This window comes from Macaca mulatta, chromosome 2 (assembly GCF_049350105.2).
Source record: "Macaca mulatta isolate MMU2019108-1 chromosome 2, T2T-MMU8v2.0, whole genome shotgun sequence".
Lineage (NCBI taxonomy): Eukaryota > Metazoa > Chordata > Mammalia > Primates > Cercopithecidae > Macaca > Macaca mulatta.
In genome coordinates this window covers 44,468,487-44,484,526 of record NC_133407.1, presented here as the reverse complement: position 1 = coordinate 44,484,526, position 16,040 = coordinate 44,468,487, and the positions used below count along the sequence as shown (strand labels likewise).

At 41.7% G+C, this 16,040-nt stretch overlaps 1 protein-coding gene across 2 annotated transcripts in view; it reads right to left on the bottom strand.

Moving 5' to 3' along the window:
- Positions 1–9,485, bottom strand: part of RASA2 (RAS p21 protein activator 2) — a 124,633-nt gene extending 115,148 nt beyond the window's left edge. For both annotated transcript variants that reach the window (XM_001112747.5, XM_015131999.3), the window contains exon 1: positions 9,299–9,485. In XM_001112747.5, the coding sequence (XP_001112747.2) occupies positions 9,299–9,431 (133 nt within the window). In that variant the 5' untranslated portion in view covers positions 9,432–9,485. The remainder of the gene's footprint in view (positions 1–9,298) is intronic.
- Positions 9,486–16,040: the final 6,555 nt, after the last annotated feature.

Genomic DNA, 16,040 nt, shown 5'->3' with positions numbered 1-16,040 from the left:
ATTTATATAAATAGTTACTTTTGATAATATAATATATAAATATACTCCCTATAGGAAATTAAACCATTACAGGTAAGGCTAACTCCCTTTATCCACCATTGAGGCAACCACTGTTATCTGTACAACTGTGTTCAGACCTCTTTTTATGTATTCATCCACCTACATGCAGAAAAGTAAAATGTTTTGAGATTTAAAAAAATACATAGGATACTACACATATTACTCTAACAACTTGCTACTTTTACCCAACAAGACATCCTGGAGTTCTTTCCTTTCATAACATAGACACACCTCATTCTTTTTAGTTGCTATAGAATATGTGTATGAACATATTATCCATTTTCCTACCGATGTACATTTAAGTCGTCTCCAACTATTCTGTTTTACCAACAAGGCAAAATCAAACAACTTCGTATATGCCTTTTCTGTAAATGTACAACTGTTGATGTAGGGCAAATAGGCAGAAGTAAAAATGCATGGAGTATAGACATTTAAATTTTTAATAGATATAGCCAAAATGCTCTCCAACATTGCTTTATCAATTTAAACTCACAGCAACGATGAGGAAAATACTTATTTCCCTAAACCCTCACTAAAGACTGAGATAAACTTTCCTTTTTTGTAAACTGATGATGTTTTAAAATTTTATTTCCCTGATTAATTTTTACTTTACCAATATTTTCACATTTACTGGACATTTGTATTTCCTTTCCTGTGAAATGCCTATTCGTATCCTTTATTTTTCTAATGGCCTCTTGTTTTTAAGTCTGTATGAATTATTTATATAATCTAGACATAATAGAGAGGCATAGTAGCATAGTAGGTTAAGAGTTAACAGAATGGACTCTAGAGCCTATCTGCCCAGTCTGATTGATAGCTCCACCATTCACCAGCCATCTAACCTTCGTCAATTTACTTAGCTTAGCTATTGTGTATCTGTTTCCTCATAATGTGTAAAATGGGGATAATAATGGTATTTTGAGAGTTACTGTAAGGATTAAATTAGGTAATACGCATAAAGTGCTTTAAAACAGTGCCCGGCAAAGAATTAAGTGTTATACACGTTTCATTTGTCTGAAAGATACACTGCAAATATTTTCTACCAATCTATTGTCTTTTAACTTTTGTTTATGAGTCTTTGCTTACCTTTCCTCCAGCAGTTCTTTCTCAATTTCTCGACCATCAGACATTATACAAGTAGATGAAACTTACAACTGACTGCCCTCACTGGATCTCACTATCAACTTAAGAATAAATTCAGGCATCAGCCAAAGTACATAGATTTTTAAAATCTTTGCACAGATTTTAAAATAATAGCTAACTTCCTTACAGCGTAAAGCATTTTCTCACAAATCAACAAGACAATAAATTATCAGAAATAATGGACAAAATAGACAAGTTCATGTAACACACCAAAAAAATGGAAAAAAAAAATTGGCTCTTAAAAATATGAAGAGATCCTGTAACTTAATTTCAAGCCTTAGAAAAATTTAAAATTTAAAATTTAAAAATTAGGGCCGGGTGCAGTGGCTCACAGCTGTAATCCCAGCACTTTGGGAGGCTGAGGCGGGCAGATCACGAGATCAGGAGATCAAGACCATCCTGGCCAACATGGTGAAACCCAGTCTCTACCAAAAATACAAAAATTAGCTGGGCGTGGTGGCGCATGCCTGTAATCCCAGCTACTCGGGAGGCTGAGGCAGGAGAATCGCTGGAACCCAGGAGGCGGAGGTTGCAGTGAGCTGAGATCGTGCCATTACACTCCAGCCTAGAGACAGAGTGATCCTCATTCTCATTTAAAAGTGCAAATTAAAACTACAAATTAAACGTTTCTTTTTATTTCACAGACCAGTAAAGATCAAGAAGTTTTAAAATACACCCTATGTATAAAGAAATAGGCATTCATACATTGCTGGTGAGAGCTTAAATTGCTATAGTTTAGCATTGTCTTTCCAAAATAAAAATGCACATATCCTTGAATTCATCAATTTAATATCCAGAAATGTATCCTAAAGACAGACACTCATATTAAAAACGACAGGCTTACAAGGTTATTCTTTGTAGTAATGTTTGTAATAGCAATGACTATTAACAAACTAAGTGTCAACTAATAGGGGACTGGCTAAACAAACCGTGGTACGGCCAAATGATGAAATATTATGCAGTTGTTTAAAAAATAAGCAGCTCTCTCTTTATGTGAAAGTGAAAAATCTTCAAGCTTTGTTGTTAAGTGTAAAAAAGCAACATACAGAAAAATGCGTATATTTTGCTACAATTTGTATGTTGGTGGAAGGAATATATTAGTGCACATAAATCTATGTTTGTAAATGCTTAATTTCTGGAAGAACACACAACAAAAAGGATATAACAAATTGGTAATGCTTGCTTCTGGGGAGGGAATGGCTAGAAGATAATGAAAGGAAGGAACACTTTCAATGTATATACTGTTTTGTACCTCTTGAATTTTGTACCAAGTGTTCGTGTTATCTAATCAAATAGAATTAATACATCAAATATATATGCAAACAAACTAAAACCTCACTGTAACTACACCAAACTTTCCACTGGTACCTTTTTAATGATAGCACAGCAGGTTGCTATCACTTAGGTAGGGTTTGTGGCTAATCTATTTGTGACAAAAGGAGAAATTCACCATCCTAGCTGCCCAACATCACCCCCTATGGAACTTTTGAAACCCAGAAATTCTGACTTAGTAGCTCTTGGGTAGAGTCTAGGCATCATAATTTTTTTAGTTCACAGGTGATGGTGACAGACAGTCAGAACTGAAAACAGCTGAGGTACATCATGGCACAAGTAAGTAAACATCCAGGTTCAATCTCCACCTAGGTCATAACCATAGTTTCATCACTAATCCTAACCACTTCACAAAGTTCTTAAGAAGGAACAGTTGAGAGTGTGTAGATGGCACATTGAAAATCTTATTACCAACTCTCAATATATAAAGAGATAAGTAGTATAATCTCTGCGTATTAAATGTACTACATTTGTAACATCCATAGTAATAAGTTAATCTCATATAACATTCTAGAAGGAACTTTGATAATAGTGGACTAGTGCTGAACAGGCCATCAACTGTGTGACACTTGCTATCTCTGTTGGATTCTTCATTTGTAAAACGAAGGGCAAGAACCTTTATTTTCTCTGCCTTCATGTTCTCTATTTTCCAACTTTAAATTTCTGTAATTGTCTAAGAATACAGATGTCTAAAAATAGCTATTGCTTAGTATAGACTTTAGGATAAAATAGGATCTTTCATCCGATTCACAGCTTAGGCCCATTTCAGTCCAGTGGGTTAGTATCTCTTAACAGACCCTCAAATATGTATTATGTACTGCTGAATTAATTAATGGTTATGGAAAAAAAAATTTAGAATTCAAACACTCTTATCTTTTTTTTTTTTTTTTTTTTTTTTGAGACGGAGTCTCGCTCTGTCACCCAGGCTGGAGTGCAGTGGCCGGATCTCAGCTCACTGCAAGCTCCGCCTCCCAGGTTTACGCCATTCTCCTGCCTCAGCCTCCCGAGTAGCTGGGATTACAGGCGCCCGCCACCTCGCCTGGCTAGTTTTTTTTGTATTTTTTAGTAGAGACGGTGTTTCACCGGGTTAGCCAGGATGGTCTCGATCTCCTGACCTCGTGATCCACCCGTCTCGGCCTCCCAAAGTGCTGGGATTACAGGCTTGAGCCACCGCGCCCGGCCTCAAACACTCTTATCTAATAAAAAATATTTTAAAAATAGGGAATCATGCAAAACAAGTGTACTAAATACATTTAAACACTAAAATAAAGCATCTGATATACTGTCTTGAAGCAAATGGTTCAAGTTAAAAAGCAATAATCAAAATGGTAGAAGGGATGTTAAAGACCACATCCAAACCTCTCATTTTACAAGTAAGGAAATATGGGCTCAGCAAGGTTAAAGAATTTGCCCAAAGTCATTGTCATTAATGACAGGAAAACAAATTTGTCATTTATAGTTCTCTGTATGTGTACTGACATAACCTTTTAATGTGTATCACTTTAGATAGGGATTTTTGATGACTAAAATTACCTACAAAGCTAAAGAGATGCCATAAAAATGTCTTAATACACACTGGGATGTGTGTATTAATACACTGGGATGATTTTTAAAAAGCTTAACTTACATGAACATATGACTACACAACAAAATTTTGTTCGCAGTTCTCAAAAGAGAATAGAACTTTATTAGTAGCAAAAACATGTAATCTGATATTATTGTCAAATAATTTCATAAAGCACATTAACAAGGAAATAGGATTAGCAGCAAAGATTGAAGGATAAAATGATGGTTTTATTCTGGCTATATTAGTCACTTAAGGGTCTATTCAAAGAGTTCTAAGTTTAAAAAAAAACAACTCTATGAACTCATTGAGGTTTACCTCCCGTCTTCCGCAGAGCAAATGATTAGCAGACTGCTCTGTGAACTTTTACAAAGAACCCTTTTCTCCCCAGTTTCTACCCATCTGAAAGATGGATTCTTCCTCCATCCTAAATAACTCATCATCTCATTTCAAATATCTGATAAAAATGAACTCTTAGCATGAATACACCCTTTTTAATCTCTTCCACTCAACTCTACTGGATAGTCAATAAAATGTTTTGATTTATACTTCACAGAATTAAATAGGTGATTTTATTCAAACCTGTCATGTCAAATTAAAACAATGTGTAAAGTATGAATATGAGATTTTCTTTTCCAAGCTCCAGGACCAATTAGTAACAATATTCAAATGCCCTAATAAGAAGTAATCAGAGCATTAAGAAAAATTTAATCTTTTTCCTAATGAGGCAAACTTTGGCATCAATTCAAACCTAAGCTTAGTGGGCACTGTGATTTTGAAAGGGATGAACTTCCTGATGCAGACTCATGCAGTTTTCTCTTAATACTAACACCTTCTAGATTTTTTAGGTATATAATTTATAAAACACTTTCATATCTAGTAATTATCCACAGGATAACATTGTGAGGTAGCGCATTTTCTAAAGGCCTATTCTGTTCTAGGCACTGTGCTGACACTGGGATGATTTTTAAAAAATGAACAAGAATGAATTCTATCTTTAAAGAGTTTACAATCTAACAGGAGAAGTGAACAAATGATTTATATGAAACGTGCTATAATAAGGAAATTAACAAGGAATTGTGATTCCTTAGCAGCAGAAAGTCCTAATATCCTCTGGCCAGAGATGGCGCTGGAAGTATCTCAGAAGGTTTTGGGAAGGAGATCACATAGAGAAGGCTTTTGAGGGATGAGTAGCAGCTTCCTGACATAAAGGTAGAGTGGAGTAAAGAAGAAAGACAATCCCAAGCAGAGGGAACAACATGTATACAACGGATAGTGGGAAAGCACTATTCCCATTTAAAAGATGCAGAAGGTAAGCTCCAAGGTAAGTGAGCTGGCTAACGCCATATGAAGATTAATTAACAACGTTTAAAAAAGAATATAGGTCTTCAGATTTTAATCAGCTTTGTACACCTGGAAATGCCAGTACATGTTGGACAAGAACATCAGATAAAGATTAGTTTTTATCTCCTACTTTACTCCTTCCTAAGAGATGGTCTGTGTATGACCCAGATCCTGGGGAGTGAGAAAGAGCGGGCAGAGATGAGGAGGGGCAGAGCAGGGAGGGAGGCTTATTTAAACCTCATAGAAATCCTGTGAGATAGGTTATTTACTATCCTCATTTTATATACGAGAATATGGAGGCTCAAAGATGTTAACAAAAGTTGGAAATCAGGTGAATATTCAAACCAAGGTAACTAACTTCTTCACCAGGCCTCTAAGCTCAAACACTTAACCATACCCTATAGATCCTCCCTACTCGGTCAAATAACCCTAGGCTATTCTTGGTCTGAAGACATCAGAGAAACCAAGTGACTTTTGGAACACATGGTCCCACACATCTCACACTGTACCACACATCTGAAAATTCACACAAAATTTTCACATTTGGTTCTCTTATTGATCTGGTATTCCTTGAGTAGATAAGCCCACACATATGGTGGCACGGGTGCTTTCCACAACATTTTTACAATCTAATTTAACTGGATAAGAGGAAACTTAACAAGTGCTAATCAAAAAGGAGGTCACCAAATAACAGCATAAAGCCTGAAGATCCCTCTTTTCTGCTTGAGTGCAGTTTTTTTTGAGGGGAGGAGGGAGCATGCGAATGTGTTTCAAGTGTGCTAGCATACCTGCTACTCGCTAAACACAGTTCAGACCAAAGAATGGAGTCGAGTACACCCCTAATTTCCTTTATCAACCTTAGGATATCAAACAACCAAACTCACCTCTTGAAAAAGTTTAAGGAAGCAGAAAATTCAGAGCTGTCATGGTTTCCTAGCGCAAACTACAGCAAATCCAGGGTTGCCAACAATATTTTGTCTTATAGATGGATCCCAAACTCCCTGGGTTCATTTGAGCACATATAAAACACCTGAAACACATTTGCATGCCCCTTCTTCCCTCCTCCCCAGTCCCTCGGCAAAAAAAAAAAAAAAAAAAAAAACTGCACACTTAAGCGAAAAAGGGGGATTGGGGCTTCCTCCTTTGTATACATTGAGGTTTCATGTTGTTATTTTGTGACCTCCACCTTTTAGGTTACTGCTTTTTGTTAAGTTTCCTCTTGTTCAATAGACAAATATCTGTCCAACTGACAGACATTTCACCTTGTGAAGTATAAGGGGAAATAATTGTGGGAATGAAATCCCTAAAGAAGGTTATGGACTATTATCTCTTGAGCGTTCAAGATACATAAACCAATCCATCCTCACTTTTCACTGGGGTGAGTTGCCGTTAAAAGGTCCTATGCAAGTGAAGAAATAAGAAAATTTCTTCAGGCTAATTTTCAGCCCCTACAGACTTCTAATTCTCCAGAAAAGAGGTTCTCAATCAGTAGTATAAGATCTGCCAACACATCTCCTAGTGGGTACTATCAGGCTTTCTTCCAAGGTTTCCCACTGTGGTGAAGAGAAAAGCTGACATGGTTACACCCTCCCCAAGCTGCTTAATATCTTGTCAGAACCACCACTGTCTAATTTCTGTGACCTTGGCACCTGCTAATGACTCTTCCAACCCCTCAGTCCCCACCCTACAAAACCCACATGTTAGTTTCAGGGAAACAGAAAACAGCATCTCTTCACAAGGTTCTGAATGTCAACCAACTGTGGATTACACCAGTCAGAAGGAGGACAAAGAAATGGGAAGGTAGCTTCTGTATGTAAGCACACAAATACCTATCTTTCTACAAAGCAGAAACTCCATAACCTGAGCTATAAGATAAGCAATTTAAAAAGCAAGAAACTGACTAGGATAACAGATATAATACTGCAACTGCGGTTAAAGCAGTAATATCATTCCCAGCAGCTGGATGATCAATCTCTAAGCTAGGCTTGCTTTAACCATAGAAACAAAGTGGTTATTTGCTTTTCTTTTTTTTAATGTGTAGACCCAAGTTTCACTTACAAAACTGTTCTTAGTGGTCTTTGGCATGGGGCAGACAAAAGCACAGGACAACTAAGTCCTTCGGGAAACCCTAACCCTCAATTCCAAGACATGTGTATATGTAGTTCCATGGTACAACCTGCAGTTACATACCAGTGAGGCTCCAACAGACAATGCCTAGCATCAAGTGGCACTAAGAAAGTGGTAAAAGTCTGGAAAATCACGTAAAGGGAGAAACCTTGGCCCATTTACAGTTTTCCCAAATATTAAATTAGATATATGCAAAAGTTGAAAATAAAATTTTCCCCTCAAATATAAAGTTACAGAAAAAACAAAAATAAATAAAATTTAATCTGAATTCTGAAAAGGTTTTATGCCCTAGAAAGTAAGTTTAATTTTGGGAACTAGGATCTACCTCTCTGGTGTCACTTTCCCCAGGTTTTAATAACTGTAATCTCTTAAGGGCCCCAGGACTACCTCAGAGAATAAAAAGAAAAGAAAATTTAACATGTTTGCTTCCTAGGTTTCACAAAATCCCAAATACCTGAAAGGGGGAACAAGCTGGAAAGAGAAAAAGTGGGAGAATGTGAGCTCAACTAATAGTATCGCTATTAGAGGAGAGGAAAACATTACATCCTGCCCAAGAAAGAATTGTTAGCCACTTTAATGCAAGTCAATTTTCTTCAAAGTGAAAAGTACGCCCTCCTAATTGAGGGTTATTTACAAGAAACATGAAGCATGTTTCCAATCTGAGAATACTGCATGAAGAAAATAATGCTAATTTTCGACAAATGCAAAAATAAATTTTATTGATCTCTCTTACAAACAGAAAACAAAAAACGCTTCATCTAAATAAACTACTGTGAAAAAAAATGGCAACCTGACACCAAAGGGTCGTTTTTAACAATAAAATGTTCAAATGACAGAACTCAAATGATCTGTCCACACTAATGCTCGGACAACACTGAGCAAAATTTCTTAGTCAACTGGTAGGCTCGCTCACTAAAGTAGCAATTACACGCATGAGAAGGAAGGGAATTAAGCGGGCTGAGTGCGGGCTGGGTGATTGTGTTTTGAGACCTGCTCACAGGAAGCCACTACATCCTGCCTGAAGTCCCGCCTGTCACGCCGTCCCTCGATTCAAGTCCCCGCCGCAGCGAGGTGGGGCAAGTACAGGTGTCCTGCCGAGCTCCTCCCGGGGCGCTCACCCTCGAACAGCCTGCGCGGTAGCCACTCGGGCCCCAGGGCGGCCCGTTTCCAGCAGCTCAGGGCGCCTTTTTCAACCTCTCCCAGGCTCGCCGAGCCCAGGAAACAAGCAGCCCCCTCCCCTCCGGCCAGCCCCACTTCCCGCCCGCCACCTCCTCCCGCCGCGCCTCCGCATAATTACTGCTCGGCTCCCACCACGGGGCCGCTCCCCAGCGGCCGCAGCCGCGCTAAGGCCCGAGTCTGAGGGCGGCCGGAAGCTCCTCACGCCCCCGGACCGCGCCCCCGGCCGCGCCCCGGGCTCCGGCATCCCCGCGTCCAGGCCGCTCCCCACGACCGAGCTCCTCAAGCCGGCGCTGCCGGAGCTCTCCTACCCCAGGCCAATTTCCAACTCCCACTCCCTCCCGAGAGCAGCAGCCCGGGCCCACGCCGCCCCATCGAGGCGACGCCGCCCTCCAACACACCCCCTTCCAGCCTCACCCGCGCCTGGCCCAGGCCCCCTCCCGGGCCCGGGATCCCATCGCAGCTCGGCGCCGCCACCGCCGCGCACCCGCCGCCCCCTCAGCCTCGCGCTCGGCGCCGCCAGGGCGTCCCCTCAGCCCAGCCCCCGCTTACAGATCTTGCCCCGCAGGCTCTGCAACACTCGAACGTCGCGACTGTCCTCGTCCCCGGCCTCGGGCTCTGCAGTTGCACTTGCCGCCGGCGCCTCGGAAGAAGCCGCCGCAGCACCAGGCGCCGCCGCCGCCATGGTGCCGCCCGGCCCGTGCCGCAGCCCTGCCGCCTGCGTAGCCGGGCGAGGCGGAGCCCAGCGGCGGCCTAGGCCTAGGCGAGCCGCGCGCCTGGCCCCGCCCCCGGGCCGCGGCCTGACTCGCCCCGCCCCTCCCCGCCCGCCGCTGCCCCGCCCCCGCCACACCCGGGTCTCCATTCACCGCCCTCGCTTACCCCGAGCCGGGCTGCCCTGGCGAGAACCGCACTCCCGGCCTGGGGCGCTGGCTAAGGTTGGCTCCCAATGGTGGCTCTGAGCGGCCTTAAAATCCCCACCAGGAGAAAGCCCCGGCCCTCGGGTGATCCCTAAATCCTCCCGGGAATTGGGCTCCCGCAGTGAACAGACCTGCACATCTAACGCTGGCTGGAAATACAGGCCCTTCCCAATCAGGGAAACTCCCTGTGGGAAGAAAATAGAATGGAATTTGGCAGGTGGGTGGACCTCAAAAGTATCTTATTCAAAAGGAGGCAAGAGATGCATTTGAGACTCTTCCAGTATTATCCAAATACTCCCCGCCGGCAAGCCAAACTCCTCCCACACAAATACCCTTTACTAGGACCACTTCTCTGCAAAAGCTGGTTCAAGAAAAGGACCGTCGACCCCCAACTCCAGCGTGAGTGCAGCGCCTGAGATCCTGTCGTAGAGAAATTCTGAAGCATTTACCATCACTTTTGTTTCAGGAACAGAAAAAGCAAAGAAGGGTTCCCACCCCCCCCCCCACCACTACTAAAAGTGGGCTTTGTTAAAAAGTTGAGTGACCCTAGGAAATGTGTAAATCTTTGACTAATTGTTAGCTTTATTTCAAGGGAACTCTTTACAGTGAGTAAACTGCATGAATAATACCCTGGTATGTGATGAGGAAGACAATTTCCTGGTGTTGAGGTTGTTAACTACGCTGCCCTAAGAAGGAAGAAACTGTGACTTAATCGGGCAGGGTAATTCTTTTCCAAGACAACAACAGGAATAAGCCAGTCAGTCAACAAATATTTTTGAGGGTCAGACGTAGTGATGGCCTCAGACCTCAGAGACTACACAAAGGTTAAGATGAAGAGAGCTCCAGCTCAATCTGGAGGGAGACACAGAGAAGGCCAGAGGCACTGGGAGATAAGAAATAGGACGGGGAAACCTGAAAACTGAAGACAAACGTGCCGCCTGTGCAAAGGCTGGACAGCTGCAGGGAATGGTCAGAGTTTAACATGGACCTGGCCAGCGAAGCTTCCAGTTCTGCCTGTGTTGCGGGTGACCCCTATTCCCCCATGTGATCTTTACACCTGTTTGGATAAAGTGAACCACCTCCTCTTGTATGAATGTTTTGCTGTCATTTCAAACATAAGTCCAAAACTTAATTTCCTGTCTTCCTTTCCAAATCCGAGTTCACACTTTATACTGTTATTCAGGCCAGAAACTTTGACGTTTTCTTATCCCTTGTCCCAATACTGTTTTCTGTTGCCACATCCTTCTGACTCTGCTGAAATCTCTTCCTTCCTTTCCATTCTCTGTCATTGCCCTTGTTAAAATTATTCTCATTTAAAGAGTATCAACGTGTTACAGGGTTTTTTCCCTCCTTATTTTTAAAGGCATTCCTTTTCAGAATCAGATACAGAGCTGTTTTTACCCCTTTTACATTTGGGCAAGTTACTCAACCTTCCTAAACCTGTTTCTTTTCTTGCCTTTCTTTCTTTCTTTTTTTTTTTTTTTTTTTTTTTTTTTGAGACAGTCTTGTTCTGTTGCCTAGGCTGGAGTGCAGTGGCACAATCTCAGCTCACTGCAGCCTCAACTTCCTGGGCTCAAGTGATCCTCCCACATCAGCCTCCTAAGTAGCTGGGACTACAGGTGTGCGCCACCATGTCCAGTTAATTTTTGTATTTTTGGTATAGATGGGTTTTCGCCATGTTGCCCAGGCTGGTCTCGAACTCCTGGGCTCAAGTGATCCGTCCGTGTCAGCCTCCCAAAGTGCTGGGTGTAAGCCACTGCGCTCGGTTGAACCTGTTTCTTTAACAGTAAAGTGGAAATACTAAACTTTCTTCTTTGAAGGGTTGTTATTAAGATTAAATAATTATTGGGAGCAGGATGTGAAGCGTCTAGTGGAATGCTGAGCACGTAGTAGGATTACCTCAGTAACTGACCTCATGCTTTTGACTGGAACTCTTGTAATAAGTCCCCCATCCCTCTCATTCCTCCTACATACCACTTAAATTAACTTCCCTAACAAAAAAAAAAAAAAAAAAGGAGCTTGTCAGTTGCCTGCTCAAGAAGACATCAATGGCTTCATTTATCCCTTCAGCCAGCTAGCAAGAGCACACTACAGGTCACGAACAACGCTAGAAATGACTAAAGTTCAAATTCTTCAGTCAAGTGTTGGGACTGGATCCAGCCTACCTGACTCCTCTGATCTCCGGCCACACTGAGCCCCTTTTCTCACCAGCCTAATTCTGGCCTTCCTCCTGCCTGGCCAAGTGATGCCTCATCCATCTATTTCTTTCTCCAATAAATAGAGAAATTATTTGAACCTTTGGACAAATGTATCCAATGGACAAATGTATCCAATGGACAAAGTATCAATATCTTTGTCCATTAGTGTCAAAGTCTTCTAATTTCCCTTCTTTTTCACTGGCTTAACCCAAAGTGCATAACTCTGTTACTAAATGGTCACTAAAGGTATGAAAACAATTTTACATAAAGTGACATTCCACTTTTTTTGTTCTTCCAGGCAGTCTTCCTGTTGCAGATTTCAGACTTACACTGTTTCACTAAAATCCCCAAACTCCATTGCTTTTTCATCCGAAGTCACTTCTAATTATTCTGGTTTTACTGATACTTGCCTACTTTGAAGAGCTCTTGGGTAATGTCAGTGTTTCCTTAATATAAAATATTTGGAAAATAAAGTTTTCTAAAGACTAACAATACATACAGTATAATTACAAGAAGGCTGTTACATCTCATTCCCCTTATTGCCCTTGCATTGTGTTTTAAATTCATCTAGAGTTCCTCTCTCTTCTTCATGATGTTTAGTAACTGGAACAATATTGCATCATCACAAACTTGAATTTCACTTCCTTCCTCAAATTATTAATGAATGTGTTTAAAGACCATCACTCCTATCCCTACCACTCTTCGTTCTGATGAGCAACCATTCACTACTATGTCTTTTCCTATTTCTTCACCAGTTTTAAACTCATTCAGTCATTTTAACCCATACATTGGCTTGCTTTATGGCAGATGATGTAGGAAAACTACATTGTCTCTTAATAAGAAGACTATAACCTGCAGCTAGAAACTAATTCCATAACTTGTCTGTTATGGCATATTTTTGAATCAGCACCCACCAACCTATAACATGACATTGTAAGGGGTTATCTCCTGGCCTTGAGTTATTTATTACATTTTTTTCTGGTGAGTAGGGGGAAGAGAAATGTGCTTGCTTTTTAATATTTAAATGTAGATCATTTTCATAGGGCTGAACACTCATGAGACAGAACTGTTTCTAGTGGACTGGTGGGAAAGCAAGTTCCTTTGATCATTGATGACTTGGTTTCCCCATTTAGCCCATCAGAGTACTGTTTGATGTTAAGCATTATGCACTCAGTTACATTATAAAAAAAAAATCTCTAAATCCAACTGGCATTTTAAAAAATAAAATTGGAGTGGTAGAAGGTGAGGAGAGACCTTAAATGTTCAGAAAACTTACTTTCAACATTTCATTTGAAGATCAAATAAGGCCATTGACAAGGATGTGTGGACAAAAATGTGGACAAATTTTTACCTGAAAATGTCCAACTCCTTTGGTACAAATATTTTCTTTTTTTTTTTTTTTTTTTTTTTTGAGACAGAGTCTCGCTCTGTCGCCCAGGCTGGAGTGCAGTGGCGCAATCTCGGCTCACTGCAAGCTCCGCCTCCCGGGTTCACGCCATTCTCCTGCCTCAGCCTCCTGAGTAGCTGGGACTACAGGCGCCCGCCACCGCGCCTGGCTAATTTTTTTTGTATTTTTAGTAGAAACGGGGTTTCACCGTGGTCTCGATCTCCTGACCTTGTGATCCGCCCGCCTCGGCCTCCCAAAGTGCTGGGATTACAGGCGTGAGCCACCGCGCCCGGCCAGTACAAATATTTTCAAGGCCAGACGTGATGGCTCACGCCTGTAATCCAACAGTCGGTTGTAATACCAACTGAGACAGGAGAATCACCTGAGGCTAGGAGTTTAAGACCAGCCTGGGCAACACTGTGAGACTCTGTCTCTACAAATGTAAACAAATAAATTAGCTGGGCATGGTGGCACGTGCCTGCCCATACTCCTAGCTAATCAGGAGGCTGAAGTGGGAGGATTGTTTGAGCTCAGGAATTTGAGGCTGCAGTGAGCTATGATCATCCCAGTGCACTCCAGCCTGGGTGACAGACAGAGACCCTGTCTCTAAAAAAAGAATTTTTTTTTTTCAAATTCGGTCTGCTCTTGCAAGAGAACTTTAAAGGCCTGAATATCTGAGCACGATACAGTTGATGCCCTCAGGTCAGTGTGACTTCAGTTATTTCTCAGTCCCCCTCCTTTTGAACTATTTTGCCATATCCATTCCATCTCCAGTGCACTCTTGTCGTTTTAGAGTGATAAAACAAAACAATGTGTAGGTGTAGGGTGTAGGCTGAGCATGGTGACTCATGCCTATAATCCTACAACTTTAGGAGGCCGAGTTGGGTGGATCACTTGAGCCCAGGAGTTCAAGACCAGCCTGGGCAACATAGTGGGACCCCAAATCAATCTATCTATCTATCTATCTATCTATCTATCTATCTATCTATCTATCTCAAAACCAACCAAACAAATAAAAACATACAAAACAATGAGTGTAAAAAGAAAACTGGAAATGTTGTGCAGCCATTCGCTTGTTTCATCTTCTACTCTGTACTCAGGACATTTTGTTGTTAGGTCAGATCCATCCTTTCACCATGAACCCTAGAGACATGCTCCATTCAGTTGGCAATAACCAGTCCAGAGGACTTCAGGCCATGGCCCAGCTGATTTCCATTCTCTGAAGACACAGCTAAGACCTCCTGAGGCCAAGAAGCCTGTTACTCAGCCTGGCTGGCACACACTTAAGTTTGCACTTCCTGTAGTCAGAAAAGGAGTATGGAGCTGGAGACCCACCTGGCTGTGCTCATGGCAGGTTGGAGATCGATATGTCACCTTCTAGTTCCTTCCCCAGGCCCTAGGAGAATAATGGAGTGGTGTTTGGATAGGTGATGCTCTTGAGTTATTCCAAACTCTCAGAAAGGAGCAAGGAGACTCAGGTGGAACCAGAAAGGAGCTGGCTCAAAGCCCCCTATTGCAACAAAGCTCTAGGTGGGAAAACATCAATGAGGATTGAGATTCAAGAATGCAGGTCCAAACAGAGCTGCTTTGGCTGCAGTTGCACATTCCTAACCACTCCACTCCATTGTCATCTTAGGAGGATACACCTCTCACTGAGCAGTTTTTCCGTGGTGAGGGTTTGGGAGAGCCCAATTCTGGGAAGTGGTCACTCCTAATAGGGCAACTTCTGAGCAGCTTCCATGATGTTTTTGAGACGAAAATGATGGTTAGGTTTAGCCTCAAAGAGCAGAAAGCTGGCTCCATAAAATAAACATGGGAGAACCTTATTCAAGCAGAGAAGGGCACAGGCTGCACCTGGAGACCAAGTAGAACTCCAGAGAGAGGAGAACTGACTAGAGGGGCAGAAACTTGACCTGGAGGAGGAGCCAGCGACTCCCACAATAGTCCTTTATTCATAAACAGGACTTTATTGGGTTAGCTTCTTTGCAATTCTTTTGGCTTTTGCCTCATAGTCACAATATGGCTGCTGTAGCTCCAAATATCTCAACATCCAATGGCAGGAAGGTGTATTTTTTTTTTTTTCTAAAATGTCTTTTTCATTACTTTCAGTTGCAAGATCACAGTTACTTTTGCACTGACCTAATATTAGGGAGGAAAGCTTTTACAAGTAGCTTTCCTGTAAATCACCACCATGAGGTATCTTCTTAAGGCTTTCTCACAATCACAAGGAATATATAATTTTCTTAGTCTAAGCAATATTGATACCCCTGGGTCTGGGGATGAACCCTCCTTCCCAAAGTACATTGCTACTTGAGACCTGAAGTCTGAACCAAACCAATGTTCTCTTGTGACACAGAAAGGGGAGCAGTAAGACATGGAGTTGGCAGCCAACTCTGTTCACCATATCAACATACTTATCTTCCAATAATAGTGCCTAAGTTCAAATGAAAATATTTCAATATATTTAATGCCCAACCTTCACCTCCTGACTTTGTCCCACAGAACTGGCCTCTTTTCCCTTTAGGCCATTATGGTACCCTGTATATATGAATACGTATAATCATTGTAGTGCTCATAACATATTTACTATTCCTGTTTGTTTACCTGTCTGAAACAGTCTCAAAGACTGGACAATATTTTATTTGTCTTTGTCTCCCTAGCGCATAGAAAATATAGAAGAATGCAGAAGGCACTTATTAAATGTTTGATAAATGAACGAATGAATGAATGAGCAAATAAATGAGATGGTGTGTTCAGAGAAGCTGCTAACAAATGAGCCTAGAATTCTGAAT